Source organism: Heliangelus exortis, chromosome 14, assembly GCF_036169615.1.
Source record: "Heliangelus exortis chromosome 14, bHelExo1.hap1, whole genome shotgun sequence".
Classification (NCBI taxonomy): domain Eukaryota; kingdom Metazoa; phylum Chordata; class Aves; order Apodiformes; family Trochilidae; genus Heliangelus; species Heliangelus exortis.
In genome coordinates, this window is record NC_092435.1 from 17744732 (window position 1) to 17765963 (window position 21232).

The following is a 21232-nucleotide window of genomic DNA, read 5'->3' on the forward strand; positions in this document are numbered from 1 at the left end:
AAGCTCCTTCCAACCCCAAACATATTGTGATTGTGCCAGGGGAGCCCTCCTCATTCTGGCTTGGAGCTGTAGATGCTGCTGGATTCCTACCACGGGGTCCTGTCTGGCCCTGCCCTGTAAGTGTCCTTCTGTTCCCTGAGCTTGCTGATGTAAACACGGTGGTGGAAAAAATGTTTCTTCTTCTTCTTCTTAATTTTGTGTTGTTTATCTTGGAACAGCAGGAGGGAGAAGGACAATGGCTCTTTTCTTCTTCACCCTGAGAGGAGGGGTTAGGGACTTTGGTGGCACCATATTAATCACTGCATACCCTGAGTGACACACAAGCTGGGCTGTAACTTTCACAGCCCATTTTTTTTATCCCCTTGGCTCTTTTAAAGCCTGGCTTCCCTTGCCAGGGGGTTGAGTCTCCTTAATTGCTTAAGGATATGAAACATTTGCTTTTTTGAAACAGAAAATAATGAGTGAGACACTTTCTTGGGCTGGGACACCGGAGGTGTTTTCTGGGTCCTTGGTTTTTGGAGGAAACGTCACGAATGACAAAAAAAGAAATAAATTAAGGTATCTTTTGAGCTCCTAGAGGCTCTGGAAAAGCCAAGTACTGCTTCATCTGATAAGGGGCCAAATAAAAGGAAAGTTGGACCCTGACAGCCCTCCTGGGCCCTCTTTTCCTAATTGTGTGCTGCAAGGTGCCAGGACTGCATCTGATGGGCCAGCCAAGCATGAATGGAGTTTAGGAAAGTTCCTGGATCTTGGGGGCAAATTGTAGCCTGCAATGCAACTGAAAAGCATGGTTGTGCTGGTCTAGCACCAAGAGAGGAAAGGTGCTGGGTCCCCCTTCTGTTCTGCTTCACTGTCAGGTGAAGAAGGCACAGAAATGAGAACACTGGGAAACCTGATGGTCTATATAATGTAGCATTAAATATTTATGAAAAAAATTGAACTTAATAATTTCTTTATTCAGAAAGATTCAGTGTGAACATGCTAGACAGGATGAGAAAGTCGATTAACAGGCAGGCAAACTGTTCTGCTCTGGAGGAGAAGTTCTCTGCAAGCAAGAAAGGACCTGGCCCATGTTCCTTCCTGCCTGCCTCGTCCCAGCTGGGTCCCCCTTACAGAAGACAACCCTCACTTGTCCAGCAGACCCCATCCCAGCAGGGTGATGTTGGAAACAAGCCCTCTGGATCCACAGTCAGTGTTTGTCTCGAGCAGGGAGGAACCTTGCACGGTTCAGGTGGGAGGTGGGGTAAAAACCTTTCAGGGAGTGGAAGGAGCACAAGAGCTGAGTTCATCCCATCTGGATGAGCAAGATGAGTTCAGAACCAAGTCTCCAAAAGGAAGCTTTTTCCATCCTCCCGGGGAAGGCAATCAGGAATTTCCCAAGGTGAGTCACTGGGTCCCTGTGCCTGAGTCACCATCCCAAGGTGCCAATCTCCAGAGGGGCTTGCAGAGACCACCTCTGCTGGACCCAACTCTGAGGAGGTGCCTGGGCAGAAGGGTGGTGGGGCAGAGCCTTAGGACAGGCAGGAATCACCCCACAGGAGCTGCAGGGCTGACAGAGGGTTCCTCACCCACCCACTGCCTTTCCCTCAAAAAGGAACCTCAGCTTTTGAGGGTCCTTGAACCATCCCTGGCACACAGAGAAGGGAAAAACCCATTCCGAGTGCTGGGGAAATGGGAGTAGTACTGGAAAAGTGAATCAAATCAAATCCCTTTGTGCCTGAGTGTTTTGCAGGCAGGGATGTTTGCAGCAGCTGGTGGGGTTTTCATCTGCCCAGCAGGGCTGTGGGACCACGAGCTAACAGGGATCAGAAGAGCACTAAGAAAAACACACACACTTTGCAGTGGAGCTTCCCAGGATGAGGAAAAAAAAAAAACCAACCAAAAACCACAAAACCCCCTTTGAATGCAGCTTTAAGGTTACCCAGATAGGGTTCCTCCTGCAGAACTTCCAGATGACATCCCAGGGCTCTCAAATTCCCATGGGATTTATTTTTTGTCGTTGTGGTGGCCTTTCAGCTACTCAGACAGCATCAGCCATGAGTGGAAATTGAGTGTGTGTCCCAGTTCCTGACCCAGCCCCAGCTCCTGCCTCCCGGGCTCCTTGGGTATTATTGAAGTGTCTGCTCTGACTGCCAGGGGTGGGAACTTTCCTGTCATTGGAGATCAAGAATAAAGCACCAATGAAGAGAGGAATCAGAGTTTCACCAGGACAAATCCTTCACCCAAACCCCACTTGCTGTTCCCTCACAGGCTGCAGGCCAGCTGGGAACTATCGGGCAGATTCTCCAGGTTGTCCACCATAGAGATGATGGTTTCTATTTTTTCTTCCGGAAGCACATGGGAGGCGTTGGATCGGAACTTCTTCAGGAGTGACTCCTTGCTCAGAGGTTTCCTCCAGTGCCCATAGAAAGTGTCACATTTGCCTGTCAGGACGTCCCCGCTGTGCAGGAGCAGTGCCACCTCCCCGTACATCTTGTCAAAGTTGGCCACGTTGTCTTCGGGGTGCTCCACCACCACTTTGCCCAGCAGTTCCCTCAGCTCCTGGCGGTGGATGCTGCTCTCGGTGAAGGAGCCGAGATCCACCTCCCCATCCAGGAGGGCAGTGCAGGCGTTGAACTGGAAGGAGTGCCTGGCCTGGTGCTCGGAGCTGGGGAAAGGCCGATTGATGTACTTGGACACCGGGATCTTCAGCACGATGGTGCGGATCAGAGAGGGAGAGAAGGACCCCGCGTAGTTGATGAAGAGGTTCCGGACAGACAAGGCAGCATCCACCACCCAGTGCATCCCCAGGTGAGCTGGGAATCTCTTGAAGGCGATATCCTGCTTCTCCAAGAGGAACTCGTGGCGGTCGCTGGGCGTGGAGAGCGGTTTGGGTTGGTAGACGCCGTAGAAGGCGCTGAACCCGGAGCACCCCGGGATGTCATCCAGAATCAAGGGGTTGGCCTCCATCCCTCGGGCAGCCAGCAGCGCTGCCTCAAAGCCCAGGCGGGTGGCATTCCCGATGTGCAGTGGCTTGGCTTGGGTGGCAGCGTTGGCCATGGGTGCCCCCGCCAGGGAGGCGGCGATGCCCAAGGCGTGGGTGCACTGGGCTGAGCTGAGAGCCAGCAGCTTGGCGGTGGCTGCAGCACTGCCCATGGTGCCCACCACTGAGGGAGGGTGGAACCTAAAGGGGGGATGGCAGATATGAGCACCCCCGCTTGCCGGGCCCAGGGAGCACCCACACACCCCACCTGCTGATGGGAGAATGGTTTGGGTTGGAAAGGACCTTGAAGATCATCCAGTCCAAGCCTTACCCCAGCACTGCCAAAGTCACCACTAAACCACGGCCCTCGGCACCACATCTCTGTGGCTCTGGAACCCCTCCAGGCCCTGAGCTGCCAAGGCATCCAAGAAATCCCTCACCTGACTCCGGGTTTTAGTTCTCACCTGAGAACCAAGTGTCTGCTTGAAACTTCTTCAGAGACAACAGAGTGAGCTCAGCATCTCCAAAAAGCAATTTTTGACTTTGGCTGAGAGGAGGTGGCACAGCCTGTGGTGTCCATCCAGCCAAACTCTGTCCCCCTAGCCTAACAAAGTGTCCTCACCCGGCATGGCCAAGGTGCTGCTGGTCGATGCCATCCCTTGGGATGCCTGGTGGACAGGCAGAGGATGAAATTGCTCCAGGGACTGTGCCCAGAGCCCACTGCCTGTCCAGGGCTCTTGCCCTGGTTAGTTTAGATGATGAGACTGCAGACCCAGTGATGTTCTCTTGATGGTTATTTTTGAGACAAGATGACACCAAATGGTGCCTGATCAGCTCTGGCAGAACTGGCACTTGGCTCTCAGTGAGGTTCCACCCCGATCCCGAGTTTGGATGGGCTTCAACTCTCAGTTTGAAACCCTGAGTAGGGCTGTAAGTGGACTCACCAGCTCTCTTCTTACTCACTGAAGAAAAGCAGCTTTACCTTTTAGGAATGTCGTGAGCCTCAGTGGAGAAATGCATGAGTCTTCCTTGCACTTCCAGGCCCACGTTAAATGCCAGCAGGAAATCCATGCCAGTGGGTTTGGCGCTGGGAGGTAGCATCTGGGAAGCTGCCAGAAGAGCTGGCAGAACAGCCCCTGAGGGGTGAGTAGCAGGGTGCCAGGTATCATCAAAATCCATGGAATGAGTCTGCAGGAGAAGCAGAGACAAGGACGTGCTGATGGGAGGGCTGGAAGCTGAGGCTCCTCGGTGATACGAGAATCATAGAATCCCTGAATGGTTGGAAGGGATCATCAAGATCATTTAGCCCTGGCAGGGACACCTCCCACAGCCCAGGGTGCTCCAAGCCCCATCCAACCTGGGCTGAGACACTGCCAGGGATGGGGCAGCCACAGCTTCCTTGGGCAACCTGGGCCAGGGACTCAGCACCCTCACAGGGAAGATTTTCCTCCTAAGTTCTCACTTAAATCTACCCTGTAACAACACCCACCCCGTCACCCAGCAGTCCCCCATGGTGTCTGCTGGGTCCCAGAGGAGCCAATGACTTCTTGTCCCCTCCCAGTCACCATCCTGATTCCCTCAGCTCTCATCCCCATGAGGCAGAGCTGCTCCTGGCAGAGCCGACCTTACCGCCACCCCGTTGGTGAAGGCAGCCAGGGTGGGGGAGAGCTTCACTCCTGGCTTCCCATAGACAGAGCTGACAGCCACCGAGGAGTACAGCTCCTGTGGAAGGGAGGGAGGGAAACCCAGGTGAGGACCCTGGGTGATGCCAGAGCCCCCTCTTACTGCACATCCAGCCCCCAGACGGGGCTGGGTCCTGGGGGTGGTGGTGTCAGGGTGAGGACCGGGCTGGGGCTGCTCCTACCCGGCAGTACTGCAGGGCAATGTTGAAGACGTGGGTGGTGGTGCCCACCAGACCAACCCCCAGGCTGTCCAGGATCATCCTCTTGCTCCTGTGGCACACGGTCTGGGACAAGTGCTCGGGTCGGACCGCGTGGATGAAGGAGGCGAAGCTGCTGGTCACGGGCTGCTCCGGAGCACTCCTGGACACCACTGCAGCACCAAGAGAGAGGGGAAGGGGTACAGGCAGGGCCAGGATGCGTGCTGACTGCTCACAGCTCTGGTTTCATGGAATTTATCCAAAAAGGCAGCTGGAGAGCACGGGGGGATCTGCCCAGTGTGTCCCAGGCTGCACATGGTGCCGGGGGGTGACCTACAGCTTCCCTCTGCTGTCCCCAGGTCATCTGGGCCCAGAGTCACCTCTTGGGGCTTCAGGACCTTGGCTTCAAATTGCTGTTTTGTTTGGATAAGTTTATAATTCCTAGGATGCTCACTATCAAGACCTGTTATCATTTATAAAGTCTCATTCTGAGTGTGCCCCAGAGCAGGGAAACCCTAAAATTCAGTTCTAGCTGTGCCTGCATGACTGCAAATGTCTACACAGAGGTGTGTCTGGATGGGGGGGGGGGGGTACACACATTTGGATACAGATTTAGAAAATGGCATCGATGGCCAAAAGAAACAAATCCCATGAAAAAGTTTAGAATGAAGAATCATGAAAACAAAAATGCTTTGCTTCAGTCTCTTACAGGAAACCCCATCAAAAGCCAGCAGCTACAGCCTGACACTTAATGTTTATTCAGAGCAGAAAACATCCCAATAAAATAAATAAAATAAAATAATTTTTAAAAAGAGCATTCCCCAGTTTCCCCAGCCTGTATTCATCCTTAAATGTCACCCTGGCTGACTCACTCCCTGCTGGGCTCTCCTAAAGCTCTCCCACAAACACAGCCCAGGATCCCAGCGCCCCGTGACTCACAGGGACAAAATTCCCCCTTGCAGAGCTCCCTGGAGCCCTCGGGTTCTGCAGTCCCAGCAGCCTGGAAACCTGCAGCTGAGGACAGAAAATCTGTGCCTGCCCTGGGAGCATCCTCAGCCCCGGCAGATGAAAAAAAAAACCAAAAAAACCCAAAACCAAACCGACAGACGCTGAAGTCAGATGAGGTTGGAGAGGCTGGAGGGAAAATGTGCTCCCAGCACACCCATAAAACCCAATTTTTCCTCCCCTCACCAAGCTCTCCTGGGGCACTTCAGGAGGAAGTGTTTTGGGTTTTTTTAACCCTTCAGGTAAAAGCATTTCACGACTCTGGTGGTTTTTTTCCCACTTAATAAACTTAATAAACTTAATAAAATAAAGTTTGCCCAGGACCAAACCTGCGCAGATTATTGGCGGTTCTCTTGTTCTCACGTGTTCACCAACCACCATTTATTGAATTTATGGTGTAAGACCTTTTGAAATAAATTATTAGGCAAATATGCAATAAACCAAGTGGCTGCCCAGCAAAGTTCTGCTTAACTTGGCTGCAGCAGAGAAGCTGGGAGGGTGGAGAAGGCAGCAGGGAGTGAGCCAGGCACCCCTGCCAGCAACCCCCAAGCTGGGAGCTAAGGATCTGGCAGCTCCCATTGAAATCTCTCACACTTATGGCCAAAGAGTAAGAATTTGGAAAGTCTGGTTCCAAATCAGTTCAACTTTCTTGTTCAGCACAGGGGTAACCAACAGCATTTTTACCACTTGTTGCTTTTCTCTTTGCTCCTCAAAAATCCCCACAGGACTCCCCCCTCGCACCCCCCAGGGTGTTGCTTCCTCTTCCAAAAAACCTGAGTGAGGGGTTTATCTCAGCCCACTTCACCCACCACATTCCCCTTTTGTTGTTGTTGTTTTTAAAAGCCGTGGTGTGGTTATTTGGGGATGCTCCTTAAAAAATAAAAACCAAACAAAAAAAACCCCCAAGGGGGTGCCCTGCAGGGAGATACAAACCGTGAGCAGCAGTTTTGTGAACTTGCCGGGAGCTCGCCAGGAACTTCTGGGATTTCTAGAGCAAAGGCAGAGAAGAAGAAGAAGAAGAAATTGTCACCTAAAGCTGCTGGGGCTTTTTCAGAGCCATTTTACCGGTCGTGCCTCCAAGCCAGGGGTTGTCAGGCAGATCAAACGAGCGGGTGGAATGAACTCCGTGTTTAAGGCAGGAAAGAAAAAAAATAAATGATATTTTCCAAAGCTGAGTCCAGCAGGAGCGCCAAGAAATGAAGCCATCCAGGAGAAGGGACAGCACAGCCTTCACAGACCTGCCATCAAATCCTCTTGCTGCCCAGGGAGGACGGGGGGGAGAGAGGAAAACCACCCAGCGGGTCCCAAAAACAACAAGCCCCAGAGTGGCACTGTGCAGAACACATCTGGGATGGATAAAAGGGGCAGGCATGGAGCAAAGGTATTGGTAACTGTGAGTAAAGTGTCCCTGGAAACCAGCTGAGCTTGTCATTTAATGTCACGACAATTTTTGACCTGTCGAGGAACCGCCTGCAAAACAACATTTATCTCCTTCTGAGTGAAAAGAGGAAAACTCAGAGGTGGAAAGGGTCTGGAGGTGCAACAGGAGTTACCTGGAAGGTGAAGTAGACCATGGTGGTGGCTGTTCCCACTGCTGGGTCCCAGCTCGGCACTGCTCTCGCTCAGAGGGATGGCAGAGGTGTCTGCAAGGTGCTTGGCTCTCAGGGTTTATATATGCTTCTGAAAGGCCATTTGCCTTTTGGGTTTGTTTGTTTTTTTTTTTTTTTTTCCCCTTGCATCTGAATTTCAAGTGTGATGACATCAGTCTCTGGGGACAGAGAGGGTGGGGGGAATTGATGAGGAGGGGTGGTTTTTCCTCTGCTCAACAGAAGGGACCCCCCCCCACCTCCCCCGCCGCGCCCTGGTTTCAGGAAATAATAATAATAAAAAAAAGGTTTTAGACAATAACTGACAAGGTTCAAGGAAATTCCTGACTCCAAAAGTGCCACAGGTGCCAATGGGTGAAGCAACTGGCCCCAGGCTCCTCCTCCTGAGGAGGACTATAAAACTGGTACTCACCAGGAAATGAGAGGGACAAGAGCATCCTCCCATTGAGCAGAAGTGTCACCAAACCAGGTAAATCCAGGCTGCAGTGGGAGGAGTGTGGCAGCGGTGGCTTTTCTTTGATGCTTTCCTTGAAAGGGGTTTTGTCCTTTGGCTGAAGCTTTCTGTGGCTCTTCCTCCTCCTCCTCCTCATGGGCTGTGTGCTGCTGGGTCATTGAAACCTTAGAGAGGATGAGGAGCCCTGGAGCTGCCAGATGCTGGGAGCCTATGGGAATGGTTGGGTTTTGGGGTGTGGGGGTGTAGATAGCAGCAGGGTGTGATGCACCTTGTGTGTGAAAACCAAATGGGATTTGCTGCTCACCGCTCGGTTCCTGGGGGTGCAGCAATGCATCTGAGGAGGCTTCGTGTTGGTTCCCAGCAGAGGAGGGTCAGGGCTGGAATGCTGAATCCAGCTGCAGGGTGTTGCTGTGCACTGTTCATCTTTGCTGTGTGCTTCTCCCCAAAAAGCATCCTGCTTCCCTCTCCTGCTGCGGGGGCTTCTCAGGGCTACCTAAAGGATCCTTGTGGTTAACGAGGTGGGATGGAAAAAAGAGTGTCCAAATGCCACCAGGGAGAAAGTGCCTGAGAATTTCACATCTTGGTGTTTGCATCTGTGCCCTAAAGCCTCGCTCCAACCTCCCATGAGACAATGCCCAGTGTCCACGGTCAGTCAAGGAAAAGCAGGGCAGGCAGGAGCTGGGAGAACAGAGCTGATGCCTCCAGAGGTGTCTGCAAAAAAAGGTGGAGCTGCAGGATGGAAAGGGGACACTGAGGGGAATGTCCCCTTTGGGAGAGGGGGAAGGGAGCTGCTGAAGGCAAGGCAGCAAGACAAGGGAAAGGTGGCAGGGAGGCTGCAGCTCAGGCAGCACCCCGGGCACCACGTGGGCACAGCTCAGAGATGGAGGAGCCAGGATGGAGGGAGGACCTCAGAAGCCACTTCTGCAAACCCCAGCCTGAAGGAGGAAAAGGAAAGAAGAGGGAGGAGGTTGGGGGGGGTGAAAGGTGGCTTTGCCTTTGTCTGTGCTGCACAAGGGATTTGTGCAAGGTAAGGGTGACCCCGGGCTGCCCCATCCTTTGGTAGAGCTGCTCTCCAAAAGGCCGGGCAGGTTTCCAGGTTCCTCCTCACCGTGGGGACACTTCCACCCCTGCGGTTTCCTGGACAGTGGCTGTGCTGGCTGGGACCCTGGGTGCACAGAGGGCTCTTAAACCCCCTCAGGGGTAGAGGGAGTGAAGCAACACCCAAGGGCTGGGTTGGTCTGGGGACAAGGACCCCAGGTCTGTGGTTGCAGCGCGTGGGGGATGTGGCGGGTACGTGCAAGCAGTGAGTAGGTCTGCAGCTGGTTCCAACCCCAAAACCTTTTCCTCCCAAGGGAAGCTCCTTCTTCCTCCTCCTTTTCCATGTCTTGGTCTAAATCCTCTCACTTCCTTTCCCTTTACACCTCCATAGCCTGAAATATCCTGGTATTTCTTTCTCACCTCCTCAGATGCCCTAGGAAGGCTGACCCACCCGTTGGTCGTGTCTCCTCACCCAAACCAAACCACACCGCGTGTCACGGGCTCTAAAACCTCTCACATGGCTCATGACACAGGAACCACCAACCAAACGAGCCTTGGCAAATTTAAAAACAACCTCTGCAAACCAGTCCCCTGGCCAGCCCCTCTTCCTCCCCCCAAAACACACCTCATCCTCCCCCAGCCACCGACACAACCAGGGGCTTGCTGCCGCGTGCCTCGAAAGCCGCTGCCGGAGCCACTGGAGAGAGGAACATCTGGAGGAATTTAATGCTGTGGCCCTCCTCCAACTATAACCATGGGAGCCCAAAGCGCTTATTTGTATGTCAATGTCACTTAAAAATATAAATATACATATAGCATGGACTCCACAGCAGCTGCTCAGCTCCTCCTAAGAGTGCCCCGTTCTTCAAGCCCGTGGTTTATGCAGATGTCTGATGTTGAAAGGGAGATTGGGTGCCCCTCTTTTTCTGGGCAAAAAAATCCTCAGCAAAATTGAACTTCTACTACAACCAAATAACTGAATTAATTAATTGAGCCCACCCCCCACCCCCCTCCATGGTTCACTTGAAAGTTCCCACATTTCAGGAGAGTTTAAGTCATCCAACCAGTTCCAAGATCTTCAGGGTCACCTTTGCAGCTTGGTGAGAATTACACCCCGTAGAATCAATGGAGGGAAGGGGAACACGGAGGGGTTAAAGGAACAAAAGAGCCCAGGAGTGACTGAGGTTTGCCTGGGAACACTTTAAGAGCAGACACTGGGATTTAGGATCATTAATATTCACAAAACCATTTCTCCTTTGGGTGGTGCCCCTCCAACTCCTCCTCGCTTCCCTTACCAGTGGCAATGCTGCTGCCCCTGCCTTCCAAGAGGCTTTTTTGGAGTGGCTGAGGACAGAATACATCACTTGCTCCTGGTCCAGCTCCTTCTAAAAATAGGAGAACAACAAGAACATTGCTGTTTTATTTTCATCTTTGTTTCCTCACAGAAACCTCCAGAGAGCAAACTCCGGCTCCTGGTACCCAGGAGTGCAGAGGAATGGAAATGTGGGGGCTGCCGGCAAACAGACGAGTTAATGGCAGAAATATGAAGGGTTTGAAAATAGATGATTTAGTCATTAGGGCTTCAAGAAAGGGATGGAGCTGGAAAATTCCATCTGGAAAGGGAGACTGTGTATGTGTGCGTCGTGCCTGCCTGTTTGTCTGCAACAGTGGATAAGAAATGTCCTGGAACGGCTCAAAAAATACCTTGTGGGTTTCGTCTGAGTGTTTGTTGGTTTGTGTTGGGCTATTCATACCTCTCCATCTCCAGCAGCCTGGAGAAGAGGGGGCAGGAACCATCACCACCACCTGCAGCGCTTTGGGGCACCTAAACATGTTTTTGCCAGAAATCCTGGGAGCTTAAATAAGGTTGTGTGTGTTTTTTCTGGATAGGACTCCGGAAAGTAGGCACCTAAATTTCTCCTTTGAATTGAGCCTTTGTCTGGAGCGACGAGTGGGGAGGCAACGATGGCAACACCTGAGCCTGTCACCAGCTTCTCCCTCTTTGGAGCAGGGCTCTGAAGGTTGGCAGAGGGCCCGAGCCAAAGCAGGGCCGGTCTAGACGTGGCCGACGTCGAGGTTGTGGGGGCGAGGGCCAAGGTTCTTTGTTTTGTCTGAAAAGGCCATGGCGAGCGCCGCGGGTTTCGCCGCCGTCTTCTACAGCGAACCGGCGGTGCTGGGGCTCCTGGCAAACGTGGTCAGCGCCTTCCTCCTCTGCCTGCAGAACCTGGCTGTGGTGCACACCGGCCTCAGGCCGCAGCAAGGAGAGGACATCCTGGCAGGTGGGTGGTGCTGCCCACCTGGGGACTGCGGGGCTGCCGGGAGGAGGTGAAATTCCCCTGCGCATCTTCGAGGGTCGTCCCCGTGAGACATCAGACGGCACCGGTGGGGCGGGGAGGGGAAGGGGGGCTTCACCCAATGGTCAGGAGGTCTGTGTCCTCCCGAGGATGGATGGCTGCTCCTCCCCTCCCAGCAACTCCACCAGGAATCCGGCCTTAACTTTTCATGAGCCGCTCCCCCGCCTTCACAGATCCAAACACCTCCTGGACCTGCTCGCCACACCGAGGGGCTCGGTGGCCACGCACCAAGGCTCAGCACGGAAATTTGTCCCAAGGGTGGGGAGGGATGGGAAGACAGAAGCCATGTGGCTGGTCACAGGCCATATGGGGCCTGCGGTGGGGTGTCCCCCAGAGCTTGGAGATGCTGCACTGCCTCCTGCACCTCAACCCTTCTCGTGGCCCCGCTTCCTTTCTGACCTCTTCACCCGTTTCTCAGGTGTCCACCTCATCCTGATTGGAGGCTTTGTCCAGCTCCTGGCGGGATTTCTCGCCTTCCGGAAGTATGACCACCTAGGAGGTGCAGCCTTCCTCACCTTCTCCTCCCTGTGGAGCAGCTTCGGGGCCACCCGCATCATCGTGGCCTCCTACCCCTCCCCGCAGAACCTCACCCTGTCTGTGGGGAACAGCACCCACCTCCTGCCCACGGGCATGGCCCACCTCTCCGCCAGCCAGAGCGCGGTGGCCGGGCTGGTGGCCTACATCTCCATCGCCTTCATCCTCTCCTTCTGCTCGGCCACGGTGAACTACATCATGCCCTTCATGTTCGGGGCCATCGCCCTGGCCCTGGTGTTCGAGGCCGTGGCGCTGTTCGGGCAGTGGGCCCTGGTGGTCTCGGGCGTCACCGAGCTCGGCATCGTCCTCTGCGGGCTGTACGGGGCCCTGGCTCTGCTCTTCAAGGGCATCACCCAACGGCACGTCCTGCCGGGCTTCGGGCACCCCCTCTTCAACGTCCTGCTGCTGGGCTCAGGGCAGAAAGGCTCCTCCAAGGCCATCGGGGAAGAAAAGAAGAAGAACACGAAGTACGCCGAGCCCATGGCCCTGGGCAACATCTGCGACACCGTCTCTGCCTTTCTGTTTGCCTTTTACTTCTTTGGGTACGTGCAGACCTTCTGCCTCGGAGCAGCGTGGATATCCATCATCTCCAGCTGCCAGCTGCTCTCCAGCTTCTACAGCTACCTGAGAGGTGATGCCTACTGCACCACCAAGCTCGGCGTCCACAGCCTCTTCTGGCTGGTGATGGCCTGGGAGGAGTTCACCCTCACCGCCTTCCCGGGGCTGCCCGAGGCTGGGGACAGCAGGCTGGGGATGTTTGGAGGATGGTTCTTCCTGGCCACCGCCTGCCTGCTCCTCCTGATGTCCACCCACAGAGATACCCTGGAGATGCTGCAGAACTTCTCCTTCGCCCTCCTGGCGGCCGCCTCCATCCACCAGATCCCCCCGCCAGGCTCTTACCTCTTCCTGGGGGCTGCCTGCAGCCTTTGTGTGGCTCTCTCCACCTATGCCACCTTCGCCAGCCTCATCAACTCCATCGGTGAGAAGGCTTTGATTCCCACGGGTCCCCAGGCCATGTCCAGCTCAGCTCTCCAAACCACGCTGATGGCTGCCAGAGTCTTCCTCACGAGGTCCAAGGACATCCCAAGTGGCACCAGCACCCAAGTGCCAGATGCCTTCTTCTACATCTGCAATGGGCTGGCTGCCCTCTCGGCCATCCAGGGGAGCTGGAGTGACCCCAGCAGGCAGCAGCTCTCCCTGCCCTCCGTGCTCATCCCAGGGGTCATCATGCAGCTCTACGTCTGCAGGATCCAAGTCCAAGGAGGGAGGAGGTTTGGGTGCATCCTTCCATTCTGCTACGCTGTCTTCTGGGGAGCGTGGACCTGGCTTCGCTTTGCAGGTAACCCAAGGCCAGGAGTAACACTTTGCTGACTCAAAAAATAAAAATAAAGAAAAAAGGGGGATGTTTTAAGGCAACTTCCGATCTCCAAGAGAATTCCTTCTCCCAGGAGATTCGGTGACACCAGGTTTACCACCATTCCTCCTTGTAGAAAGGTAACACCCAAGCTGGTACTCACAGGGTTGATGGGTTTTGCTGCAGTCACTTGGTGCCCTCACAGCTGCAGGACTCTAAGCTGTGTCTTCGACTCCAACAGAAGTCAAGGTTTCCCCACTCAAGCTTTACGAGACAGCTCTCAGACTGTCTCCAGGCTGATATCCCAGAATAACAGTTCAGGAGATGCTTTTTAGGCAGTAGAAGCCTCCAGGTTCTGGGTTTACCCTTCAGGAACCTGGAGCAATTCATCTTAGTTGGTCATAGCCAGGAGAGCAGACCTCAGAGTGATGAGCTGGGCTTTTAAAGGCCTCATTTAGCTCCAGGTGGGCAGCACATTCCTCCAGCCTCCCTGCCAGGTCCTAGTAAAGGAAGCACCTGTGAGGAAAGCTCTTGCAAGAAGCTGTTACCAGCCAGAAGCTGTTAATGTTTTCAGCCAGAGCTCATTTATTACGAGCTGGAGGTAAAATCCTCAGCATTTTTGGGCAGCCATCACCACCCTTCAGCTGATCCCTCAAATGCTTTGTGTTGCTGTGAGGTTTGGGTGGGACAGGTTCTCCTCATCCCTCAGCTGCTTTGCTTTGCAGTCCCTCCAGCTGCAGGGATGCTCAGCCTCTTGTCCCACTGCCCCTGGGGCCTTGCTCACAGCCACGTCCCCTGCTCCTGTTGCAGGCCACTTGGTGAACATCAGTGAGGAGAGCAGAGGAAGCTTCAGAGCTTGGTCTGTTGCCTTTTTGGTGCTCAACGCTTTCTTGGTGATTTTAGGTAAGTGGCAGCACCCCGTGGGGCTGTTTGCTGGGGGGTACCTGGGGCCAGAGCCCTAGGAACATCTCAGGTTGCTCTCGGCCAGGAGTCATTAGGCACGGAGATGTTCTGCCTGCAGTCAGGGGCAGGAGCTGAGCAGGAATGCTCAGAGGAAGAACATTTCAAAGCAAATAAAAGGTTCAGATAAGGTGAAAGTGTGAGAGGGATGGGGCCGCTGGTGTCTGTCCGCAGTCACCTCCAGCCCAGCTGCTGTAAATCAGAACCTTTGGCTGCCTGAGGAGTGTTTTCCATGTGAGCAGAGTGTCCTGGCAGATCAAGGGCTTGGCAGCTCATCTCTTGGAAGCTGAGGGCTGAACAAACCGTAGCTGAGCCTCTCTGCTCCTCCGGGAGCTGGGAAGTCACAGCAGGGACCCCTCCATTGAAACAAAGAAGATGGAGCTGCTTGAGGAGCAGTTCTGCTGTTTCACACCTGGTTTTATGGGTCCTTCTCTGATGCCAGTCCCTGGTGGTTCCTTTTCTCTCCCCAGCTTCCACTTTCAACCTGGTGCTTCTCTGCCTGACCCTGGGAGTGGAGGTCCTGACCGTTTGCTTTCTGCTCTTCACCTTGGAGAACCTCCCTCTGCCACTCGAGAGTGAGTTTTGGGGTGAATTTGGGGTGGATGGCTGCAGTCCCATCCCAGTTTTGGCTCTGCAGCAAGTCAGGGGTTTATTATTTGTAGTTACATGGAGGGTTTCAGCAAGATGCTTTGTAGGAGGTTTTCTGCCAGGATTTAAAAAAAAAAAAAAAAAAGAAAAAAAAAAAAAAAAAGGCAAGAGCTGGGAGGTGGGAAAGGCTGGAAATGCCATGGAAATGCCATGGATTTTTAGACCCACAAATATGCTGGACTGCAAGTGCTGCGTGACAGGGAAAACAAGAGTGAGTTTGCAATGCTGGGAAGCTGGGGGGGTGCAGAAGAGGAGAGAACTCTATCATCACCCTTCCAGCTTTTGACTCTCTGTTCATGTTTTTGGTGTTTTGTGTTGTTTTTTCCCAGTTGTGGTGCTAAGCATCCTCAGCATCATCTGTTTCTATGGAGCAACAGCATCCCTAACAAACTGCATGTTTGGGAAGGATCTCATGATGATGGGACCCCCTCTGCTGACAGTAAGAGACTTATCATAGAATCATAGAATCCTAGAATGGGCTGGGTTGGAAGGGACCTCAGAGCTCATCAAGTCCAACCCTTGCTCCACTCCCCCCGTGGTTCCCAGCCCATGGCACTGAGTGCCACATCCAGGCTCTTTTGAAATATCTCCAGGGATGGAGAATCCACCCCTTCCCTGGGCAGCCCATTCCAATGGCTGAGCACCCTCTCTCCAAAGAATCCTTTCCTAATATCCAACCTAAACCTCCCCTGGCAGAGCTGAAGCTCTGCCAGGGGAGGTTTAGGTTGGATATTAGGAAAAAATTCTTTAGTCCGTGCCCTCTTGTCCCACTGATATCAGCCCAACCCCCCCTGGCTCCAACCTCCTTTCAGGGAGTTGGAGAGAGTGATGAGGTCTCCCCTGAGCCTCCTCTTCTCCAGCCTCAACACCCCCAGCTCCCTCAGCCTCTCCTCATAGGATCTGTGCTCCAGTGCCTTCACCAGCCTGGTTCTTGCATGATGCTGCAGCTTCCCTGACCAGGAGGGGTATCCTGGGGGTCTTATCTAGAGGAATTCCAGCTTTTATGGCATGTCCTTCCTTTGGATCCCTTGGTGCCACTTGGTGTTCCAGTCACCACACTTCTGCAGGGAACCAGGAGCTGAAAGGAAGCTCCCTCCCATCAATCCCATGTATGGAAACCTGGGGAAAGGGCAGGGATACCTCCCAAACCCCTGCCTGGCTCCAGGGTCCTGGGGAATTAGCCATTTCCAATCCAAAAACTGTGGGCAGACTGAGGTTTTAAAGGCCACGACCTGGGGGGCAGGGAAGAAGGGAGTTAAACATTTCCCAAAGTGGGCAGCAAGGGCTGCCCTCTCTATCAGCTACCCCAAAACCTCCTCTGCCAGGCTCCTGTCTGACCTGACAGTTCCTGCAGAGGAACATTTTTATTCAGTCAGCATTTCTAACCATGGAGACTCATGAGAAAGCACTTGAAACTTGAGATTACTCAGTTCCTCTGGATTTAAGATGCCCAGGCAAGTTTCCTCAGGTCGTTTTGGAGAACAGTTATCCCTGCAGGAAGCAGGCACTGTGCTGGATGGGATTCATCTCCTCTCATTTGCAGCATCAGTTCCTCTCACTTTATTTGTGGGACAGAACAAGTCACTGCTCCTCTGTGATTCATCTCACCTACTTTAGGTGCAGCATCCTTCCAAGTGCTGCCTCTGCCCTTGGATCACCTTGGAGCATGGCAGGGACCTGCCTGCTCTGAATCCTGCCCTGTGTTTCGTGTGTCTGCTTCTTCCCACGGTAATGGATTTGTTGCCTCCTGCTTGTTGCCAGGTTGTGAGCTCTGAGAAGGACACTGAGGCTCCTCCACCCTGCCTCTGCCCCAGGTCCCACTGTACCAGTGGCCTGAGGACCATTGCTGAGCTGCTGAACACTGGGGCAGTGTGTGGGGTCCCCACTGACACCGTGTATGCCCTGGCAGCCTCCTGCAAGCACCCTCAAGCTATTGAGAAGGTCTACAGGATCAAGGTGGGGATGCAAGGCTGCTGGCTTCTTACTCAGCCCCTGCTGGTGTCCTGCCAGCAGCAGAAACAGGAGACCCTTGTTTCAAGTTTTTCTGAGGCTTAAAGTTTGACCAGGGGCAGAGTTTCTGAGCAGCCACACCAAAAAAGTCATTTTTCTGAGCTGAGCAACTTAAAGCAAAGCATCTCCTGCTCTGGGCATGGGGCACTGGGATTAAGACACCTACATCCTGCACTATGGGGGGGACAAAGCCCAAACCCAACCTGGAACCACCCCCATGCTTGTCCTGAGTAGGTCCAAACTCGCTCTGCCTCATGGAGTGCTGAATCAGAACCCCAGGTTTCTAAATTCCCCCAACGTTTGGGGTTTGGGTTTTCTGGTGGGATTTTTTTTTTTTTTTTTTTTTTTTTTTTTGAGGGAGAGAGACTTTCAGTGCTGGAATCAGCCCCAAAAATTTGCACCTCCAAGACAACTTTTGCAGCCTGGCCCTGTCTGCTCTCTATGAGGCAATTTCCTGGCGAGCCTGGGGGGAAATAAGCATAACAGACGAGCTCAGCTCGGGGTGAGCAGCAGCAACAAAGGCAAGTCTCTTCTGTCCTGCTGCTGTGCCAACCCCAACCTTCCCTGCGGATGAGATGATACAAACAGAATGCAAATCCATGCCCAGTTCTTTGGTCACTTGGCCCTGCTGAAACTGATGTCAGATGAGGGCTGAGCTGGTGCCGAGATGTGAGCTCCTGTTGTTCCTCCCCGTGTCACCAGTGCTGTGGCAGCAAGCTTGCTTCAAAGCACTGGGAACTGGAGAAGTGGGGGTGTAGGGGATGGTTTCCAGGGGTTGAGGTTCTCCCTCCCTTCTCCTGGTGTGAATCGGTGGGTTTGGACCTGAGTCAGACCAGCTCCAGTCAGAGGGAAATCAGCTCCCTGGTGTAAGAGAGGTTGAAATTGCTGCTGCAGAGCAGAGCCTTGTGGTCCCTTGGGGGTGTCTAAAGCAGGGGTTTGGCTACACACCTCCCAGATCCCACCAGCACATCCCTGTCCTCTCTTCTCTGCCATCTGCACCCACAGATCTGAGCCGTGGCATCAAGCACAGCGCGTGGGTCCTTCCCTCCCCTCGTGCAGAGAGAGCATCTTCCCTGCTTGGAGCTCCTGGGATGTCCAGCTTCTCAACCCAAACTTCCTCTCCTCATCGATTTCCCCCTGTTTTGGTTTTGTTTTTTTTTTTTTTGCAGGACAGGCCCCAGGAAAAGCCCATCTGCATCTTTATTTCAAACCTGGACCAGTTACGAGCGGCCTCTCCCCCCATCAGTCCCTTGCTCTGGGAGTTCATGGAGAACGTTTATCCCGGGGGCATCGGCTGCATCATCAGGAAAGGAGAGTGGCTGAAGAAGTTAGGTGAGCAGGACAGGTGCCCTTCTCTCCCTCTCTCGTGCTTCCAGGGCAGTGGGTCTGCAACCCACGCTCCCTTTTGGGTGTCAGTGGGGAGAGGTTCTGCTCGCTGCATCCTGAGGAATCATCTCTGGGGCTCTGAGGGAAAGGTTTAGCAGGGGGTGTTGATGGGCTGGGGTGACTCAGTAGCAGCAGGGGCTCTGCTGGTGATGTCGTTAAGCCAGTCAGACTGGAAGGAAGGGAGAATCATCACCCTGGGAGGGTCACCTCTTCCAGGCTCAGGGCTGTTGGCTTGGGATGAGCAACCCCCGGGTGGAGCATCAGAGGAGAGGGCCCAGGGGGATGAGGTTCCTCTGGGCCATCCCATCTCTTCCTTCCTACTGCAGGGACAAAGTCAAAGCCCATGAGTCCCCCTCAGGCCAGGCTTTGGGGGGTCAGTGGCAGGGGTGGGAGGGCAGGTCCCCATCACTAGAACTCAGCAGTTGGTGGAAGGAGATCCCGTGTCCGTGAAGGCAGCTGTGCTGGCCTCCAGCCACTCATCCTTCCCTCCCTCCCACAGTCAGTCCCAAAATCTTACACATTTGTGGACTTCTGAGCAAGAAACTGTTCTGAACCTCATCAGGGAGTGGTGATTTCCCTCGGGGTGCAGCACAGGGTCACCTGCAGAGAGAGAGAAAGCAGGAGGTCTCCTTCTGATGCCACCCCAGGGACGGTGCCACTCCTGCCTCTTGCCTGTCATTCCAGGGGTTGGAGCTGGCTACAGCAGGGTGGGAACTCAAGACAGCATCATGATCAGAGTGCCTGACCTGACAGTCCTGGTGCACCTCATCGACATGACGGGGCCCTTGGCCATCACCTCTGCCAACCCCAGCGGGGAGGTGGACAGCACCCACCACGACATGGTCATCTCGTGAGTCCCTGGGCTGAGGGGGCTTAGAGGTGACAATGGGATGCCCTGTGCTGAGCAGAGCTCCAGCAGGATGGCACCTGAGGTCCTGTGGAGGTTTTGTTGTTGTTGTTGTTGTTGTATTTTCCCTACAGGCGCCTGGGCCAGAAGCTGGAGGGTGTTCTGTGTGATGGAGAATCTGATGAGGTGGTGGCTTCAACTGTGGTCAACTGCACCCAGATTGATGAAAGTGAGTGTAAGAACCACCCTTTCTGTGTCAGGAACTGCATTTTTCCTGGGATGTTTCCATTCCTTTCAATAGTATCAATCTGGCAGCACAGCCTGCTCCAAGAGTAACACTTCTTGAGTGCCCGGACATTTGCAAACATGTTGATGAAGAGGAATAAACAAAAGATGTCCTTGGAGGACCTCTGTGTTGACAGAGAACAAGGCAGTGAGGAGAAACAGAGTTGTGCAAGCAAAATCTGCCTTCTGGGAGCAGAAATGCTTCACGGGGGAGGGTGGGTGAGGAGGGGTGGGGACCCCGTGGGGACCACCAAGAATAAAGAGGTTCCAGGAGGCCACCAGGTACCAGCACAAGGTGTTAGCTGGATGGGGGCTGGCATTTGAGTGGGATTCTTGAGTGGAAAACTCAGCTCCTGGACACAGAAGTGTGGGGGCAGTGGTGGTGGTGGGAGTTTCTCTCTGGCCAAGCTCCTGCTCCTCCTGCCACACAAAGTTAGCAGTTGGATGTCCTGTCGATTCCTCTGGCTTGAGCTGGCCCACGATGTTCCTGGGGATCCCCAGCTCTTTCTTTCCCCCCTTTGGGGATTATCCTAACTCTGCTTCCTCCTCGGGGAAGGTGGCATCACCATCGTGAGGGAAGGCTGCGTCCCAGCGGGCAGAGTGATGCAGATCTTTGAAAGTGTGAAGAGCAGAGCTGTCTGAAACCAAAGGAATCTTCCCCCGAAGCATCCCTGGAGCACACAGGCTGGGGAAAGCTGTGTCTTCTCAAATCCAGAACCTCCTTGGGAAACAGCATCCCTTTCTCTCCCGGGAACTCTGTGGCTCTGTCGTGTTTATCTCCAATTAAGTGCCTGAAACCTCCGGGAGCTCTGTCCGGGGAGTGCCAGCAGGACCAGGAGCTGATGAATGCCTCACCTGCTCCCCTGTCCCCTTCCACAACACTCACATCTGTGTATTTTACACTGCTCAAACCCACTAAATAAATCCTCTTTTTGGAACCTAAAGAAAGGTCTTTGAGTTTCGTTTGATCGCCGCCACCTCCTCCAAACTCTGCAAAGCTCCGTGGCTAAGGGAGGAATAAATATTGGAAGAGGGTTCCCAGCAAGTAACTCACCCCGTGTCCTTCTCTGGCATCCTCCCAGCCAGGCACTGCTTGGCCCAGCTCGGTCCCCATCCCATCCCAGAGCACTCAGCTCCTTACTGGTGCCACCAGCCTTCCAGGGGCTGTGGCCAAGCTGGGACCTGGTCAGGTGGCCCTTGCACATGGTCCCCAGGCACATGGAGGGAGTTTTCTGCCAAGAGCAGAATTTTCCTCTCCCCCCCCACCCCCCAAACAAATAATCCCCAAGGGTGGGGAAGTGATGAGGGAAATTCACTCTTAATAAAGACCAAAGCCCAACCAAGGAAACAATGAGTTTGGGCCCTCAGCGAGGGGCTGGCTGCAAAACACTGAGTCGTGCCTTGCAGGTTTGGAGCTTTCTGTAATGTTTTTTCCTGTGCTGGAGGCAGTGTCCAAGGGGCAGAGCTCTGCCAGTTCCCTACAATTGTTTCTTCTCCTCCCTCCTGCTCCGGGCAGGGAGATCATTCCCTTGGCACAGCCCTGGTGCCACCTCCCACCACCACCCCAGGGACCAGCCCCTTCCCTTCTCCCTTGCCATTGCTTTGGAGCATCTTCTCCCTGCCTTGCTCATGGAACTTCTCCCAGAGGCCACATCCCTTCTCACCCCTGGGAGCTGCTCTGGGACCTGAGCAGCCCAACCTGGGAGCTTTGGGGCTTGGATTCCTCCCACGCTTCCCTGCTGAGCTGTAAACAGTAAATCCAGTTTTAACCATGCTCAGCTTGCTTTGGCACAGGGCTTGTTGTCCATCCCACCCTCTGTTGAGTCTGCACTCAGCAGCCACCACAAACAGCAGCTGTGGCTCTGATGGGTGTTTCAGTCCTCCTCAAACTGCTGATTAAAACCCCCTG

The 21232-nt window shown here is 53.9% G+C and overlaps 2 protein-coding genes across 2 annotated transcripts; one reads left to right on the top strand and one right to left on the bottom strand.

Annotated features, from left to right (window-relative positions):
• Window positions 1-935: 935 nt before the first annotated feature.
• On the bottom strand, window positions 936-7481 carry LOC139802529 (cis-aconitate decarboxylase-like). Its single transcript, XM_071757757.1, has 6 exons — window positions 7400-7481; window positions 6780-6834; window positions 4827-5014; window positions 4592-4684; window positions 3945-4150; window positions 936-3163 (listed from the first exon to the last, which is right to left on the bottom strand). The coding sequence occupies exons 1-6, from the start codon at window positions 7418-7420 to the stop codon at window positions 2245-2247; spliced, it is 1482 nt and encodes a 493-aa protein (XP_071613858.1). The 5' UTR covers window positions 7421-7481; the 3' UTR covers window positions 936-2244.
• Window positions 7482-7842: 361 nt separating this feature from the next.
• Window positions 7843-20271, top strand: LOC139802602 (uncharacterized). The gene is made up of 11 exons (XM_071757915.1): window positions 7843-7922; window positions 10836-11224; window positions 11718-13172; window positions 13998-14090; window positions 14618-14722; window positions 15125-15234; window positions 16557-16751; window positions 17975-18137; window positions 18876-19041; window positions 19173-19267; window positions 19880-20271. The coding sequence occupies exons 2-11, from the start codon at window positions 11068-11070 to the stop codon at window positions 19963-19965; spliced, it is 2625 nt and encodes an 874-aa protein (XP_071614016.1). The 5' UTR covers window positions 7843-7922; window positions 10836-11067; the 3' UTR covers window positions 19966-20271.
• Window positions 20272-21232: the final 961 nt, after the last annotated feature.